The following is a 14,184-nucleotide window of genomic DNA, read 5'->3' on the forward strand; positions in this document are numbered from 1 at the left end:
TTTCTCTTCTACGGGAAATCCGATCCCCGAATTTTTTTTCCGCGGCACCTATGGCTTCAGGCAATGATCAATCGACTCCCTCTGCATCTGGAGATGCGGGCAGGGATCACAACGAAGATTCCGGTACAAAGTATGGCCCGCCTAGGCCTACTCCAGCGGAGCAGCAAGAGATGGAGCGTCGAAAATTGATTGATGATGCAACAAAGATGATGCTCAATTTTGCCAAGGACCCAAAGATGGCAAAATATATGAAACAGACCTCTTTGGAAGAGGTACAGATGGAGTGGCAGAGAACCACAACACCACTCCTGAAACCCGCTCTCAAGAAACCTTCTGCCTCCAAGAAATATACGGAGAAGGAACTGGAGAACGTGGTTGATGCACGGATTGCTCAGCTTTTCGACGTGCAAAAGAAAGACAAAAAGTAGAAGAAAGGCACTAACTTCCCGGGATATTTGGGTCGTCGATCGACATTTGACACGGCAAAGAAACAGTTCTTCTAGCTCTTCAGACTCGGGCGAAGAAGACAGGAAAAGCAAAAAGCGAAGCAAGAAACAACGCTTCGGAAAGGGCAAGAAAAAAGGCAAGGAAGTCTACGTCTCGCCCAGTGAGTGACACTTCTACAGAGGACTCGTCTACGAACAATTCAGACTCTGACAACGGAAACTTTTATGCGAACAAGAAGAATTTTTACAAAGCCAACGAGTCTGACTTTCTCGAAGATAAAAGCAAGAAAGTCCGAGAGTTTAAGGAAGGTGGCCACTCGATCAAGTTTGATACTTTTTCAGGATACTCAAATGCTTCGAAGGCTTTGTCTTTTATATAGCAGTTTGACATCCCTTTCCCGGGAGGACGCTATTCAAAGCACTCCAAGATTCGGAGAGCTGCCTCTTACTTTAAGGGGAATGCTCGTACTTGGTGGTCCACGCTTCTTTTAAACAAGACTGCGCCAGTCACATGGCTGAAATTTAAGAGGCTTTTTATTTCTTCTTGGTTGACGCAAGAATATGAACAAGATGTACGAGTTGCTTGGAACCATCTTCGGATGACCAAAAAAGATACAATCAATGCTTATTGTGAAAGATTCTGGAGCTCTTTTCTACCCGCCTCTTCATTCAAGAAGATCTCATTCAGAGAACAGATTGAGCGGTTTACCTTGGGCCTACCTACAGAGATCCGAGATCACTGCTTGGAACAGAAGTCAGCTTCTATTCAGGAGTTGATGAGTCATGCGAAGCGGGGCTTTGCCATTCACTCTGGCAGTCTGACATACCCCACAGATGAGGCCATGACACAACGAGCCGAACAGACTTCTGGGAATGAAAGTAGAAAGAAAAAGAGCGACCCAGAGAAAAGGATGCACAACCCAAGCTTACTCCCGAGGAGAGAGCTCGCTTCATCAGAGAAGGGAAGTGCTTTGGATGCAGGGAACATGGACATATCTCCGCGAAGTGCCCTAAAAAGGCACAGAAAGAACAGAATGATAAACACGACGACAAGCCTGAGAGTTCGAGAGAAGCTGAGGAATGTGGCAGAAAAGGCAGATAGAAAAGCAGAACTGGTACCACATGGCGTGGGACCTGCACCGAATCTAATGAATGAAAGTACAAACTTTGCCGCTCTTGGGGCAAAGTGAAGGATCAGGAAGCTCTTTTGAAGGAGCCAAGGCCAACTTCTTTTCACTTGGAATTGGCGGCTCGATTTGGAATTACGCCCGACAGACTGACGCCACAGGCGGAGGTAGTTCGACTGGCACCCGGATGGGATGTTGCCATTACACCGAGCATTGGCAAACTTCGTTTGCAATGACAAGGGTGTTCAGGGCACGCGAGTGACGTTCTACTCAGGATCCCTTGGTACCACAAGAACTATGCCGTGGTTGACTACCGGGCCGAGAAAGCGACTTTGATAAATGAAGGGCTTAGAGATTGTACTTGATGAACTTCAGTTTCTTACTCATTCTTTTGGGAGAGAACTGAACGATGGATAAAGGTTGAATATGTTTTGACCTGATCAAAAGAACGCCAAGATTTTTCTCCACACTCATGCCGATTGCTTTTCAGAGGGCCTGAAGATCAAACCATTGATCTGATACCTGGAAGCACACCACCGAATCGGCCACCTTACCGTGTGAGCCGAGTACAGAATGAAAAGATTATGAACCCAATGAAAGACCTCTTGGAAAAGGGTCTTGTCCAGCCTAGTACTTCACTGTATTGCTCTCCAGTGTTGTTGGTTTCGAAGAAAGACGGATCTTGGAGAATGTGCATCGATTATAGCACTCTCAACGAAATGACCATCAAGAACAGATTTCCGATTCCTAGGATCGATGATATACTCGACAGGTTACAGGGATCCTCGTGCTTTAGCAGGATTGACTTGAACAGTGGATATCATCACATCAGGATAGCACCAAGAGATGTCTACAAGACAGCTTTTCGGACGACTTTTGGGTTATTTGAGTTTTTGGTGATGCCTTTTGGCTTAACCAATGCTCCTGCGACATTGAACCGGATGATCGACAGGATTTTTCGAGAGTACAGGCTATTTGTTGGCACTTTCTTTACGACATCATTGTTTTCTCCAAGAATGAGGCAGAACACAAAGATCATCTGCTTCAAGTCTTTCAGGCATTACGAGATCACACGTTAGTGATTACTGCAAAGAAAAGTGAATTTTTCCTACCAGAGATACACTTTTTGGGACACATTGTGTCAGCAGCAAGAGTGCAAATGGACGCGGCCAAGATAGAGACTATCCGTGATTGGCCCGATTTGAGGAATGTCCATGAAGTTAGAAGCTTCTTGGGACTGTGTTCGTACTACAGGCGGTTCATACGAAAGTTTGCAGAGGTTGCTTCCCCTCTGCATACCTTGACACAGAAAGGAGTACCTTTTTTGTGGGGACCCACAGAGGTGACTGCCTTTCGGACATTGAAAGAGAAATTGACTACGGGACCTATTTTGACTTTGCCGGACTTGCAGAAGTCATTTGAAGTATATTGTGATGCTTGTGGTCGTAGTCTGGGTGCGGTCTTGATGCAAGAAGGCCATGTCATAGCTTACGAGAGCCGTTTGTTCTCTAGGCCGGAGATGACAGCATAGATATATGAGAAAGAGCTTTTGGTGGTTATCCATGCTCTTACTCAGTGGCGGCATTACCTACTCGGAGCTGATTTTACTGTCTTTACAGACCATCAGAGTTTGCGCTACTTCTTGTGACAGAAGCACCTTCGGGAAAAGCAGATGAGGTGGGCGAACATCTTGTCACAATTCCACTTCTAGATTGTCCATGTGCAGGGACAGAGGTATGTGGTGGCAGATGCTTTGTCTCAAGAACCGTTGGTTCTGGCTATTTCCGCGATACATCATAGGAGCTTCGAGGATATGGTCGATCAATATGCCACAGATACAAATTTTGCAGATATTTTCACACGGATACGGGATGGGAAGACAGTAGTTGGATACTCCCTTCGAGAAGGCTACTTGATGAAAAAGACTATGTTGCGCGTTACACAGCCGTTGAGGAAAAAGGTTATGACTGAATGCCACTGACCACCTTTTACGGGTCACCGCGGCATTGCTACCACCATGAAAGGGGTAGAGAGATACTTCTTTTGGCCGTGACTCAAAAAGGACGTGGAAGAGTTGTGCGCAGTATGCCAGAAGGTCAAGTTTGACAGGCATAAGGCACAGGGATTGTTACACCCTTTACCCATACCCATCCGCCCCCGGTAAAGTATTGAAATGGATTTCATTTTTGATCTCCCGATTACAAAGAATGATCACGATGATTTTCCGATTACATGGCACGTCTGAGACAATTGTCTCCGACAGAGACCCCAGATTTATGAGTTTGTTTTGGAAGGCAATTTGGGAAAACATTGGCACGCGGTTGCAGTTCTCGTCATCGTTCCACTTGCAGACTGACGGGCAATCTGAGATTGCCAATTCAATGGTTTTAGATTTATTGAAGTCTTGTATCTCGGATCAGTAGACTCAATGGGAAAAGAACTTACTTTGGTGGAATTTGCCTACAATGGGGAAGACGCCATGTGAGTTTGTTGAAAGTGCTGCGAAGGTTCCATCCTTCCTGAGCACGAAAGATTAGATATTGGAAGCGGATGATTATTCGCGAGATTTGGATACGGCTTTTGCCAAGGTTCGTGAGACTTTGCAGGAGTATCAAGAACGACAGAAAAAGGCAACGGATCGCCATCGTCGCGACTTGAAATTGAAGAAGGATGATTGGATGCTCTTACGTTTTGAGAAGGCACACCTACGAAAGAAAAAGGAAAAGGAGAGGCTTTTTCCAAAGCTTAGTATGCCATACTACAGACCTTTCCAGATCACTCACAAGATAAATGACGTCTCCTTCCGATTGAAACTGCCAGATACTTGGAAGATTCACAATGCATTGCATGTGAGTCTCTTGAAACCTGTTAAGGGTGATGTGCCTGATGAAGGGGAGCCTGATGAGCAACCCGAAGTGGAAGAAAACGAGGAGATCCTTGTTCCTGAACAAATTTTGGCACATAACGATACGAAGAAAGGTAAAGTCCGAAGGCGGTTCTTAGTTAAGTTCAAGAACTTTCCTACATTTGATGCGAAGTGGATGGAGGAGGAGGACCTAGCAGATACTCCTCGGATTGTGAAACTTTACCTCGATGTTTTGGTTTAGCATAGTCTACTCTAATCGGAACCCAGAATTCAGCTTGGCCGGAGATCTTGTGCAGTGGGATGCACAAGAGGGGAGTCACTTCGCTCCTTTGTCAACGGATGCCTTGATTTTGATACTAAAGTCACTGATGTCTCTCTGAGCTTCAGGGATACTGAGAGCTGACAATATTCTGCTGGTGACTTTATGAAATGGAATTCCTGATAATGATACTGATTTGTTCTTGACTTCTTGTGAGTGCAAGAATTGAAAAACGAAATGACTGCAGCATTTTGGTCTGATCTCGAATAGACATGGTTGCAATAGGGGTTAGTCAATCGGACATCGATGAGGTCCCGATTGGACCTAGATGTGATTGCTAGCTACATTGCCGATAAATCATGGTCTAAGATCCGAATGAATGTTGAATGTCATGTGATGTCATGTGATGTCTGGTGATATCCAGTGATGTTGTGTGATGTGACTGTCGATTTGGTACATGTGTTAGATGTGTGCCCCTAGTACGTAGGTACTAACAGTCAGTGTCTGCTAAGACGGTTTATGGCTTTTGTCGGTTTTGCAGGCGTAACCGCGGTCGATTACAATGCTTTCAAGAGGGGGGTATGTCACAAAGTGATGACGTGGCGGACAACAGAAACCCTAATTTCTGCTAGAAACCCTAAAATTCCTACAAACCCTAATTTCTGCCAAAAACCCTAATTTCTGAAAATCGTAGAGACTTTATAAAATTTTTTATAAAAAATTTATTTTATATATATATATATATATATATATATATATATATATATATATATAATGATGAGCGACGCGAATCTTGCTTTTTCTCTACGCAATGAGAAAGAGAGAGAGAATGCTTTTGCTTTCAAGTTTTGACTCTCTATGAGAGAGAGAGAGAGCAGTTGCTTTTGATTTGAAGCTTTTGGGGCTCTGCTTTTGGGCATCCCTTGTAACCTTTAAATTAGTGGTGAGGGCCTCACTTCTCAGAGCATCTGGACGCAGAGTCTGAGAGTGAAATCCTAGCCACTCTCTTGTACTTTGATTTGATGAATATAAAAAGAAAGCGAAAGGGGCGCCAGTCTTCGGGGCCAATATCTCTAGGCACGGAACTCCGCCGGGCCAGTGCAAATCTATTGTGATCTGTGAATTGTTTTGAAGTGGTTATTTGGTGCTGTCGCGATTGATTCTTGACTTGGAGTGTCCAAGTCTGTTACATCTGCTCCCTAGAGACACACACAGAGCTGACAGATATGGAGTTCTTTGATATGCTCATGTTAGAGGCTGATGAGTTGGTGCCAGGACGCACAGTTTTGTCTATGGGTGAGAGGGACGTAGCTTCCCCACTGTCGGTGTTGACACATCCATACGCGGTGAGTAGTCCTGATGATGCAATGTTTACACATAGCGCAGGGGATGCGAGTACAACCAATTTTGCGCAGATTTCGTCGACGTTCGGACGCCTCGTGTTCAACTTGTTAGTGTCGAGACTCAATCTAGTAGCTACAGTGGGAGCATTTGCAGCAGGGGTTGTCAGTCATGCAATGGCCGACACTAGCATGATGCATAGTGGAGTTTAGTAGACCACAGAGTTATCTGCAAGATTTACATGCAGGCTGGGTACACACGCTTGCCTACCATCAGAGCCGATACGACTGCGTGTAGATCGACAGAGTGAGCCAGTGGGCATAGGTCGAGAGAGTCTCTCACCTAGTTTCTTGTACATACTAGTAGTTTAGCTAGTAGGCCTCACTTATCCGCGCATCGCCTTTAAGTGGGAGATTGTTGGGGTAAAGGCGTTGTGCCTTTGCTCGGGGCCGGACGTCCAGTGTCCAGCCGCTCACCCACATGTGTACATACCCTTATTCTTCATATACATGAGAATAAGGAGCTCTACACTCTCACTTGCTCCACCTACACGGTCTCGTGCTTCTCCCCTTCCCCACACGCACCGCACCGCGCACGCACGCACGCACCGCATCCGCGCACTCACAACCTCAAACTTGGCAAGCTTGCAAGAATGTTAAATAAGCCTAAATATTTACAGAAAAAACGAGGCATCAGTAAAATATACTTCCCCCCAGCAATGGGCATGAAATCTTATTCAATCAACAGCATCCCTTTACAAAGGCGTAACATATGGTTCACATTTTGCAAAGCTTTGACAGATTACTTGCAGCAGCCTGTAAGTAAAACATCAGTTACCAGCAATCTCAGGTTTCTTGCTAAATGCATCCATCTCCTCCTTCAATTGATTGTTGCCAGTCACAACTGCCTTTGCTGCCTGCATGAAGAGCTTTGTTGAGATAGCACTAAGCTTCGATAATCAGCTCATTGTCATGTGCAACGTCTAGACAAACCTTGTTAATAAGAGGGTCTTTGGTCCTAGCAACAGCAGTGAAATCAACCTTCTTGACAGGCCTAAAACCATAGATTAAGAGTAAAGCTTTACAACACTGAAACCAATAAGTTGCTTAAAACTCAATATGTGTAACAAAACACAGACAACAAAGCATTGAGAAGAAGTCCCACATTGGTGTCGGCAGGTCCGCCCCCTTTAATAGGCCATCTTTCACGAGCTCTTCCAGGGATATGAGGAGGGTGTTGCCACAATTGGCATCCTGGAATGAGAAACAGTGTAAATTTGCCACTTTTCCATAAGAGCATTGTTTGCATGCTACTACTAGCCGATACCTGTCCAGCATAAGGAGAGCCATCTTCACCAGATTTACGACCAGGTGGAACTAGAGGAAGCACCTGGAACCATGCATCACATAACAGAAATAGTCCAGTATAAGAAGCAAGCACAATAGGGGGAAAAGTTAAAACAGACAAGAGTAATTGAGGATCCAGCACACACTGATTTACACCACCATCAAGCATCAGGGGTCTCCCATGGACCTATGAGAGAAGGAAAAGGACCCATAAATCATCTGAGCTAACCAGAAGATTTAAGCTTTCTGCAGATATTTGAAATCCAGCTGTCCATAACAGTTGATCCACCTTCAATTCTGAGATACATTTGCTTTGAGACTTGCCTTAGCACCAACTGTACCGAGTAAATATCATAGTATCAACCTGCCAAGAGGTGTTACGGCATGGTAGAAGTTCAATTCAGCCCCAGGAGTAATTACAACTAGCAAAGAACCCCAAAAATGCTATGCCTGACATAGTGGCAAGGAGTTATCCAACTGCATCCTATGGTATCTTCTGAACTTAACTCCAGTCACTAGCCAACAACATCAGGTACGGCTAGCTGGTGAGAAGAAAGAAATCGACTCACTACAGCCAAATCTATAACATGCTTCCTTCTTTCTGCCTTTTTAATTACACACAAGCAAGAAATAAGAATCCAATAATGCATGATCGCATTTCCACTACAGTTTTTGCCTTGTTAGCTTTGTGTGAGTGGATACTACCTACTAAAGCTTGTCGTTTTTCCAATCAGAACAGAAGAAAATGAGGATAGCACTAGCAAAGAAATGCATGCTGAAAACTGCAAGTGAAATTGCACCAGCGAAGCAGAAAAAAACAAATCAAGAAAGAAACCAAGGCTTCCGTAGCACCTGCGGTGCATGAGAAGATGAAAATGAGCCAGATACAGGAGAGCAGGGAGAAAAAGGAAACCTGCCAAAGAGTGCATCCCGTGGCATGAAGCCAGTCGATGAACGCAAAGGCCTGCGGGCCAAGATCACCAATGCCAAAAGGACCTGGCAGGGAGGTCGGGTGAAGCAGCACTCCAGCTCGGCGACGTGGTGCATTCTTGAAAGGATCATCCTCTGTGTAAGACGCCGGGAGGTCGTCGCCTACTTCCATGGCTAGTGCCTCTTGCAGCTCCTCTCGTTAACTCCTAGCTTCCTTGCCACAGAACTGAAGCCATGGCTCATGCCATCCTTCCACGTGGAGCACAAAAGAGATACACGAGCAGAGGTAGGTACTAGAGGGGTCACGAGTTTCAAAAATCGTCTTGAGAGGAGAATCTACGAGAAGGGAATCTACCAAAGGATGCGGGTCTGTAATAAAGATGGGATCGACGGTGGAGGAGTGAGCGCACGAATCTCGAGAAGAGCGGACGGCAAACAAAACGTCCATTTGGTCAATCACCAAGGGAATTCAAACCCGAAACCTAGGCTGTGGCACTGAAGCCCTAACCACACAAGCACGTGCCTTTAAACATGGTCAGGAGGCACGAAGGCTTGCTAAGTCAAGGGGGGAATGAGATTTATGGAAAGTAAGGTTAAATGAGTAAGCAGAGTGAAAATAAAACAATATAATAGTTTAAATGAAAGTCCTCAAATAAAGGAGATCTTTACAAATGAGAATATGAAAAACAAGGTGGTGAGGAAGCACGAAGGCCTGCTAAGTTAAAGGGAGAATAAGATTTATGGAAGTAAGTTTAAATGAGTGCCTACAATCACATGTAATTTTTTGTTACCATATACATGTGGTAGGGATGTGTGTGAACACACTTAAGACTGTCGAGGCATTTTTCCCTCGCTAGGAGATTTTTTCCCCCGTGCAGTGTATATACGTCCCACTCTAGGGCTATCTTATATTTCCATTGCACACTAAGTAATATACTCTCTGTTGTGTGCCTTGAGTTTCCTTCGTCTTCTTCAAGCTGTGTGTGTTTTTCTGTAACCCTAATTCCAACAATTGGTATCAGAGTAGGTTGCATCCTCCTGGGATTAGTCACCGGCAGCTCCAGCACACGCTTGCTCACTTTCTTCGATTTTTGTGAGCTTTGGCCAGTGTTCGTAGGTTGACAAATATTTTGGGGAAACTCGAAGACCTTAGGTTACTCAGATTTCTGATTCGGGCTCATTTCGGCCTCCATTTTCACTACAGGCACACTACTGTGCAAGCTATTTTGTCATTTTGTGCAAAAATTCTGTCAGTGCCGTTTTCTGCATAACAAGTCCCTTACAGTCTTCTACAGTTTGTGTTATATCGTTCCCACTTTCTTTCTCCTATTTTTCGGTAGTTTTCACATCAAGTGCAGCATTTACCATGGCTAACAACAACACAGATGCGTTCAAGACGTTTGCTGCTCAGGACAGATTGGATGGGGACAATTACCCTATGTGGTCTTATATGATGCAACATGTTCTTGTGTCGAAGGGCGTTTACAGGGCATTGATGTACGTCCTAGTTCTGAGGATACAAGCGATGTTGCAGGTCCTACTGCAAGGATTGTTGTTGTTAGAGTTGTTTTTCATATGGCAAAACAAGCTCGTTGGGATGTAAAAGATGCGCATGCTCATGCATTGATTGCATTGTCCGTGAAGCGCACTATTACTCCTCACATTTGTTGAGCGAAATTTGCAAAACAAGCTTGGGATATTCTAGTTGGTCTTTATGCAAGTCGCGATGAGGCTAAAATTGCATTGATGCGTAAAGAGCCGGAGTCAAAGATTATGCATGAGGAAGATGATATGGACACTTTCCTTGCTGGTGTCAAGGATATCAATGAGCAACTTATTTCTGCAAGTGAAGTCATTTCAGAGAGCTCCCTTGTGGAGACTGTTCTTGATGCCTTGCCAGATTCTTACCATACTTTTGCTAGTACTTGGAGACTTATGACCCAAGGAAATCCCGAAGTTGTCAAGTTTGATGCATTAAGCACATTGCTGTTGCAAGAGTCACTTTCCAAAAAAAACAGGACTAGACAGCGTGCAATTGATCATGCCTTTATTGTTGCTCAGAGAAAAGGTGGTAACAGCAATTTAGCCACTTCTCATGATTTTTTTGCTGGTGGTTAATTACTTATGTCTAATGCTTTTGCTGGTAGCAATTTGTCTAGCAATTCTGGTCATTTGGGCAAAAAGAAGATGCATTGTCATTATTGTAAAGCTAATGATCATTTGATCAAGCAGTGTCGTAAGTTGAAGGCCAAAGAGGCTAAGAAGAAAGAGGCTGGCTCCACTGCAAATGCTGGTTCCACTACAAATGCAGCTATTTTTTAGTCTTTTGTGAAAGGAGATTGTGATGTTGATGTTGATGCAGAATGGGCTTTTAGTGCAGAGTGTACTTATGATCCTAATGTCCAGTTGCTGCAGATGCTCAAGTGTGGTACTTTGATAGTGGTGCTACAAAGCACATTACCTCTCATCATGACTTGTTTACCTCTCTTGAGGATGTCCCTTATGGGAATTCAGCCACTTGTGCCAACAATGACTCTTATCTGGTCAAGGGAGTTGGAAAGATTGTGCTTACTGCTGCAAATGGCAGTACTTTCACACTTGTTGATGCATTGTATATACCTGGGATCAAGAAGCTTTTGTTTGTATTTGCACTTGCTAGACTTGGTCTTGTTGTAAAATTTGTGGATGACAGATGTACAGTTCATGATCTCAGTTTTGGTGATGAGATTGTTGTATCAGACATTTTATGTTGTGGGTTGTATAAGCTCACTTTGTATGACAAGTGTGGGTAGAATTTTGCAAATGCAGTTGTGGATTCTAAGGCTATTTCAAATGCAAAACTTTGGCATGCACGTTTTGGACATCTAAATTTTTCAGTCTGCTGCGTTTGCAAAAATCTGATATGGTTGCTTCTTTGCCTCCTCTTGAAGCACCTGTCAAACATGTTTGTGAAGGCTGTACTTTGGGTAAGATGCAGCGTTCAAAGTTTCCAAAGGATGGTTTAGTTAGGGCCACACATAGTGATGTTTGTGGGCCCATGCAAACTCTGTCCTTGGGCAATTACCTGTACTTCGTGACTTTCATTTATGATTACTCCAGGCATGCATGGGTATATCCACTGAAAGCTAAGTGCAAAGTGGATGAAAATGTCTCGAAATGTACTATGGGCACCCTCAATTCTGATCGAGGGGGGGAGTATATGTCTCATGAATTTAATGCATTTCTTGCTAGTCATGGGATAAAACACCAATGTACAATGCATTATACACCTCAGCAAAATGGTGTTGCTGAGAGGAAGAATAGGTCACTTACGAAAATGGCACGATGTATGGTCAAGAGTCAAGCTTTACCGCATTTGTTTTGTCTTGAGGCCATCATGTGTGCCACTTATGTACTAAACAGGTGTCCTATGAAAGCTTTGCAATCTATGACTCCATATGAAGCGTGGCATAAAGCCTTCTATTGAGTACATGCGTGTTTTTGGTTGTTCGGCATATGCTTTGGTGCCACAAACGCAGCGCATGAAATTGGATGATAAGGCTGTCAAATGTTATTTTGTTGGTTATAGTACTGAAAGAAAAGGTTACAGGCTCTATCATCCGTAAACAAAGCGTATCTTGGTCTCAGGGGATGTTGTGTTTGTGGAAGATTCTGTTCAGCCCTTGCTGTCATGTATTAGCGATAATAATTTTAGCTCACAGGACATTTATGACACTTTGTTGCCTCTTTTCAATGGTAGAAGTTCGAATGTAAATTCCAATGAGGCAAATGTACAGCCTATGGGGGTTTCTGAAATGTTACAGATCAACCTATTACTGATGTAGATGTACATGATGTACTTGATGAGGAAAGGGCGGAGAAGGAGCAGGATAGAGGTATGCCTAAATGGTTGGTGCATACTTTGCGTGATAGTAAATTGAATGCACCTTTGTCTAGTCGTACTCATTCAGGTTCTTGCCATGCATCAGATTGTTATGGTTTGGTTGTGTCTAGCTTACATGATGTTGAGGGACCTCTATCTTTGATGAAGCATAAAATTCAAAAAATTGGATGGCTACCATGCAATCAAAATACGATGCACTTATAGAAAATGACACATGGACTTTATGTGATTTGCCTCCTGGCAAAAAGGCCATTGGTACAAAGTGGGTTTACAAGTTGAAACGCAACTCGGTTGGTGAGATTGATCATTATAAGGCTCGACTTGTTGCAAAAGGTTATGCACATAAAAAAGGCATAGATTATGAAGAAACTTTTGTTCCCACTTGCTGTATGACTACTGTGCATCGGCAGCTCATTTTGAATAGGATATACATCAATTAAACATTGTTACTGCTTTCTTGAATAGTGACATATTTGAGGGAGTTTATGTAATGCAGCCTCGCGGTTTTGTCAAGGAAGGACAAGAGGACAAAGTGTGCAAATGTAAGAAATCTTTGTATGGGTTGAAGCAATCTCCTCGTTCTTGGTATGAGAAGGCTGACACTCATTTGGTCAAACGAGGCTTTCATAACAATCCAACAAAAAGCACATTGTATGTAAAGCGTGAGGGTGGTGTCTTCTCATTGTGGTTCTTTATGTGGATGATTTCCGAATCATTGAACCAAATGAGAGACATATTGCTGAATTTAAGATTGATTTGAATGCTACTTTCAAGATGAAAGATTTGGGATTGTTGTATCATTATTTGGGTATGCAGTTTAAGCACTGCGATGGTGGTATTGCCTTGTGTCAGAAAAGTTACATAGAGACATTTCTATGTAAGTTTGGACCTGAGGATTGCAAACCTATTGCCACTCCCATGGAAATAGGTTTGAAATTGAGTCTTCATGATCCTGGTGATCCTACAGATGTCACTCTTTACCAAACTCTTGTTGAATGCCTCATTTATGTATGCAACACGAGGCCGGATATTCGGTTTGCAGTCTCACAGGTCAGTAGATTTATGCATAGCCCAGGCTCTAAGCATTGGCAGGCTGTCAAGAGAGGATTTTCCGCTACTTGAGTGGCACTTTACATCTTGGCTTGTTTTATCCCAAGCGGGGATCATTGCTACCATACTTACATGCTTTTTCAGACTCAAATTGGGCTGGTTGTTTTGACATGTGAGTGTCCACAAGTGGTTTTGTTTCATGCTTGGCCGTTCATGTATATCATGGTTGAGCAACAAGCAACCTACTGTGGCCACTTCCAGTTGTGAGGCTAAGTACATGGCAGTCTTCACAGCTATGGTTGAGTGTGTATGGATCAGACGCCTTATGGCTGATTTGGGTGTTGGAGAGGACTCTACCAACACTATCTACACCACTATGTTAGGGAGAGGCTCTCAGCAAGAGAGATCAGCTTGGCTTATGTACCAACAGAGGACAAACTTTCAGATCTTTTCACAAAGGCATCGTATCCTGAGAAGTTTGAAGCTTTCCACAAAACTTTAGGCTTACCCCCCTTTGTGGACTGATCATGTTCTCTAGGCATGGCACTTTCCTTTACTCTATGTGCCAGCTTTCGTTCACTGCATCACTCCCAGGGGGGATTTGTTACCATATACATGTGGTAGTGATGTGTGTGAACACACTTAGGACTGTCAGGGGCATTTTTTTCCTCGCTAGGAAGTTTTTCCCCCTGTGCATTGTATATGCGCCCATCACTCTAGGGTTATCTTATCTTTCCATTGCACACTAAGTAATATACTCTCTATTGTGTGCCTTGAGCTCCCTTTGTCTTCTCCAAGCTGTGTGTGTTTTCGTGTAACCCTAATTCCAACATTTTTATTGTGTGTTAACATAAAATTTTATGGAAGTAATTTTAACTGAATACCTACAACCACATGGAATTTTATTGTGTTTTAATATAAAATTATATTATCCAT

General features: G+C 43.6%; 1 protein-coding gene across 1 annotated transcript in view; it reads right to left on the minus strand.

Annotated features, from left to right (window-relative positions):
* Positions 1 to 8,597, minus strand: part of LOC147450242 (4-alpha-glucanotransferase DPE1, chloroplastic/amyloplastic-like) — a 38,066-nt gene extending 29,469 nt beyond the window's left edge. Inside the window, exons 1-5 of the mRNA XM_086519525.1 lie at positions 8,299 to 8,597; positions 7,366 to 7,428; positions 7,204 to 7,292; positions 7,032 to 7,092; positions 6,877 to 6,955 (exon numbers count right to left, since the gene is read on the minus strand). Of these exons, the coding sequence (XP_086375651.1) occupies positions 6,877 to 6,955; positions 7,032 to 7,092; positions 7,204 to 7,292; positions 7,366 to 7,428; positions 8,299 to 8,487 (481 nt within the window). The 5' untranslated portion in view covers positions 8,488 to 8,597. The remainder of the gene's footprint in view (positions 1 to 6,876; positions 6,956 to 7,031; positions 7,093 to 7,203; positions 7,293 to 7,365; positions 7,429 to 8,298) is intronic.
* Between the last annotated feature and the right edge of the window lie 5,587 nt (positions 8,598 to 14,184).

The sequence above is a fragment of the Adiantum capillus-veneris genome, chromosome 9 (genome assembly GCF_014529385.1).
Source record: "Adiantum capillus-veneris isolate H3 chromosome 9, ASM1452938v2, whole genome shotgun sequence".
Classification (NCBI taxonomy): Eukaryota; Viridiplantae; Streptophyta; class Polypodiopsida; order Polypodiales; family Pteridaceae; genus Adiantum; species Adiantum capillus-veneris.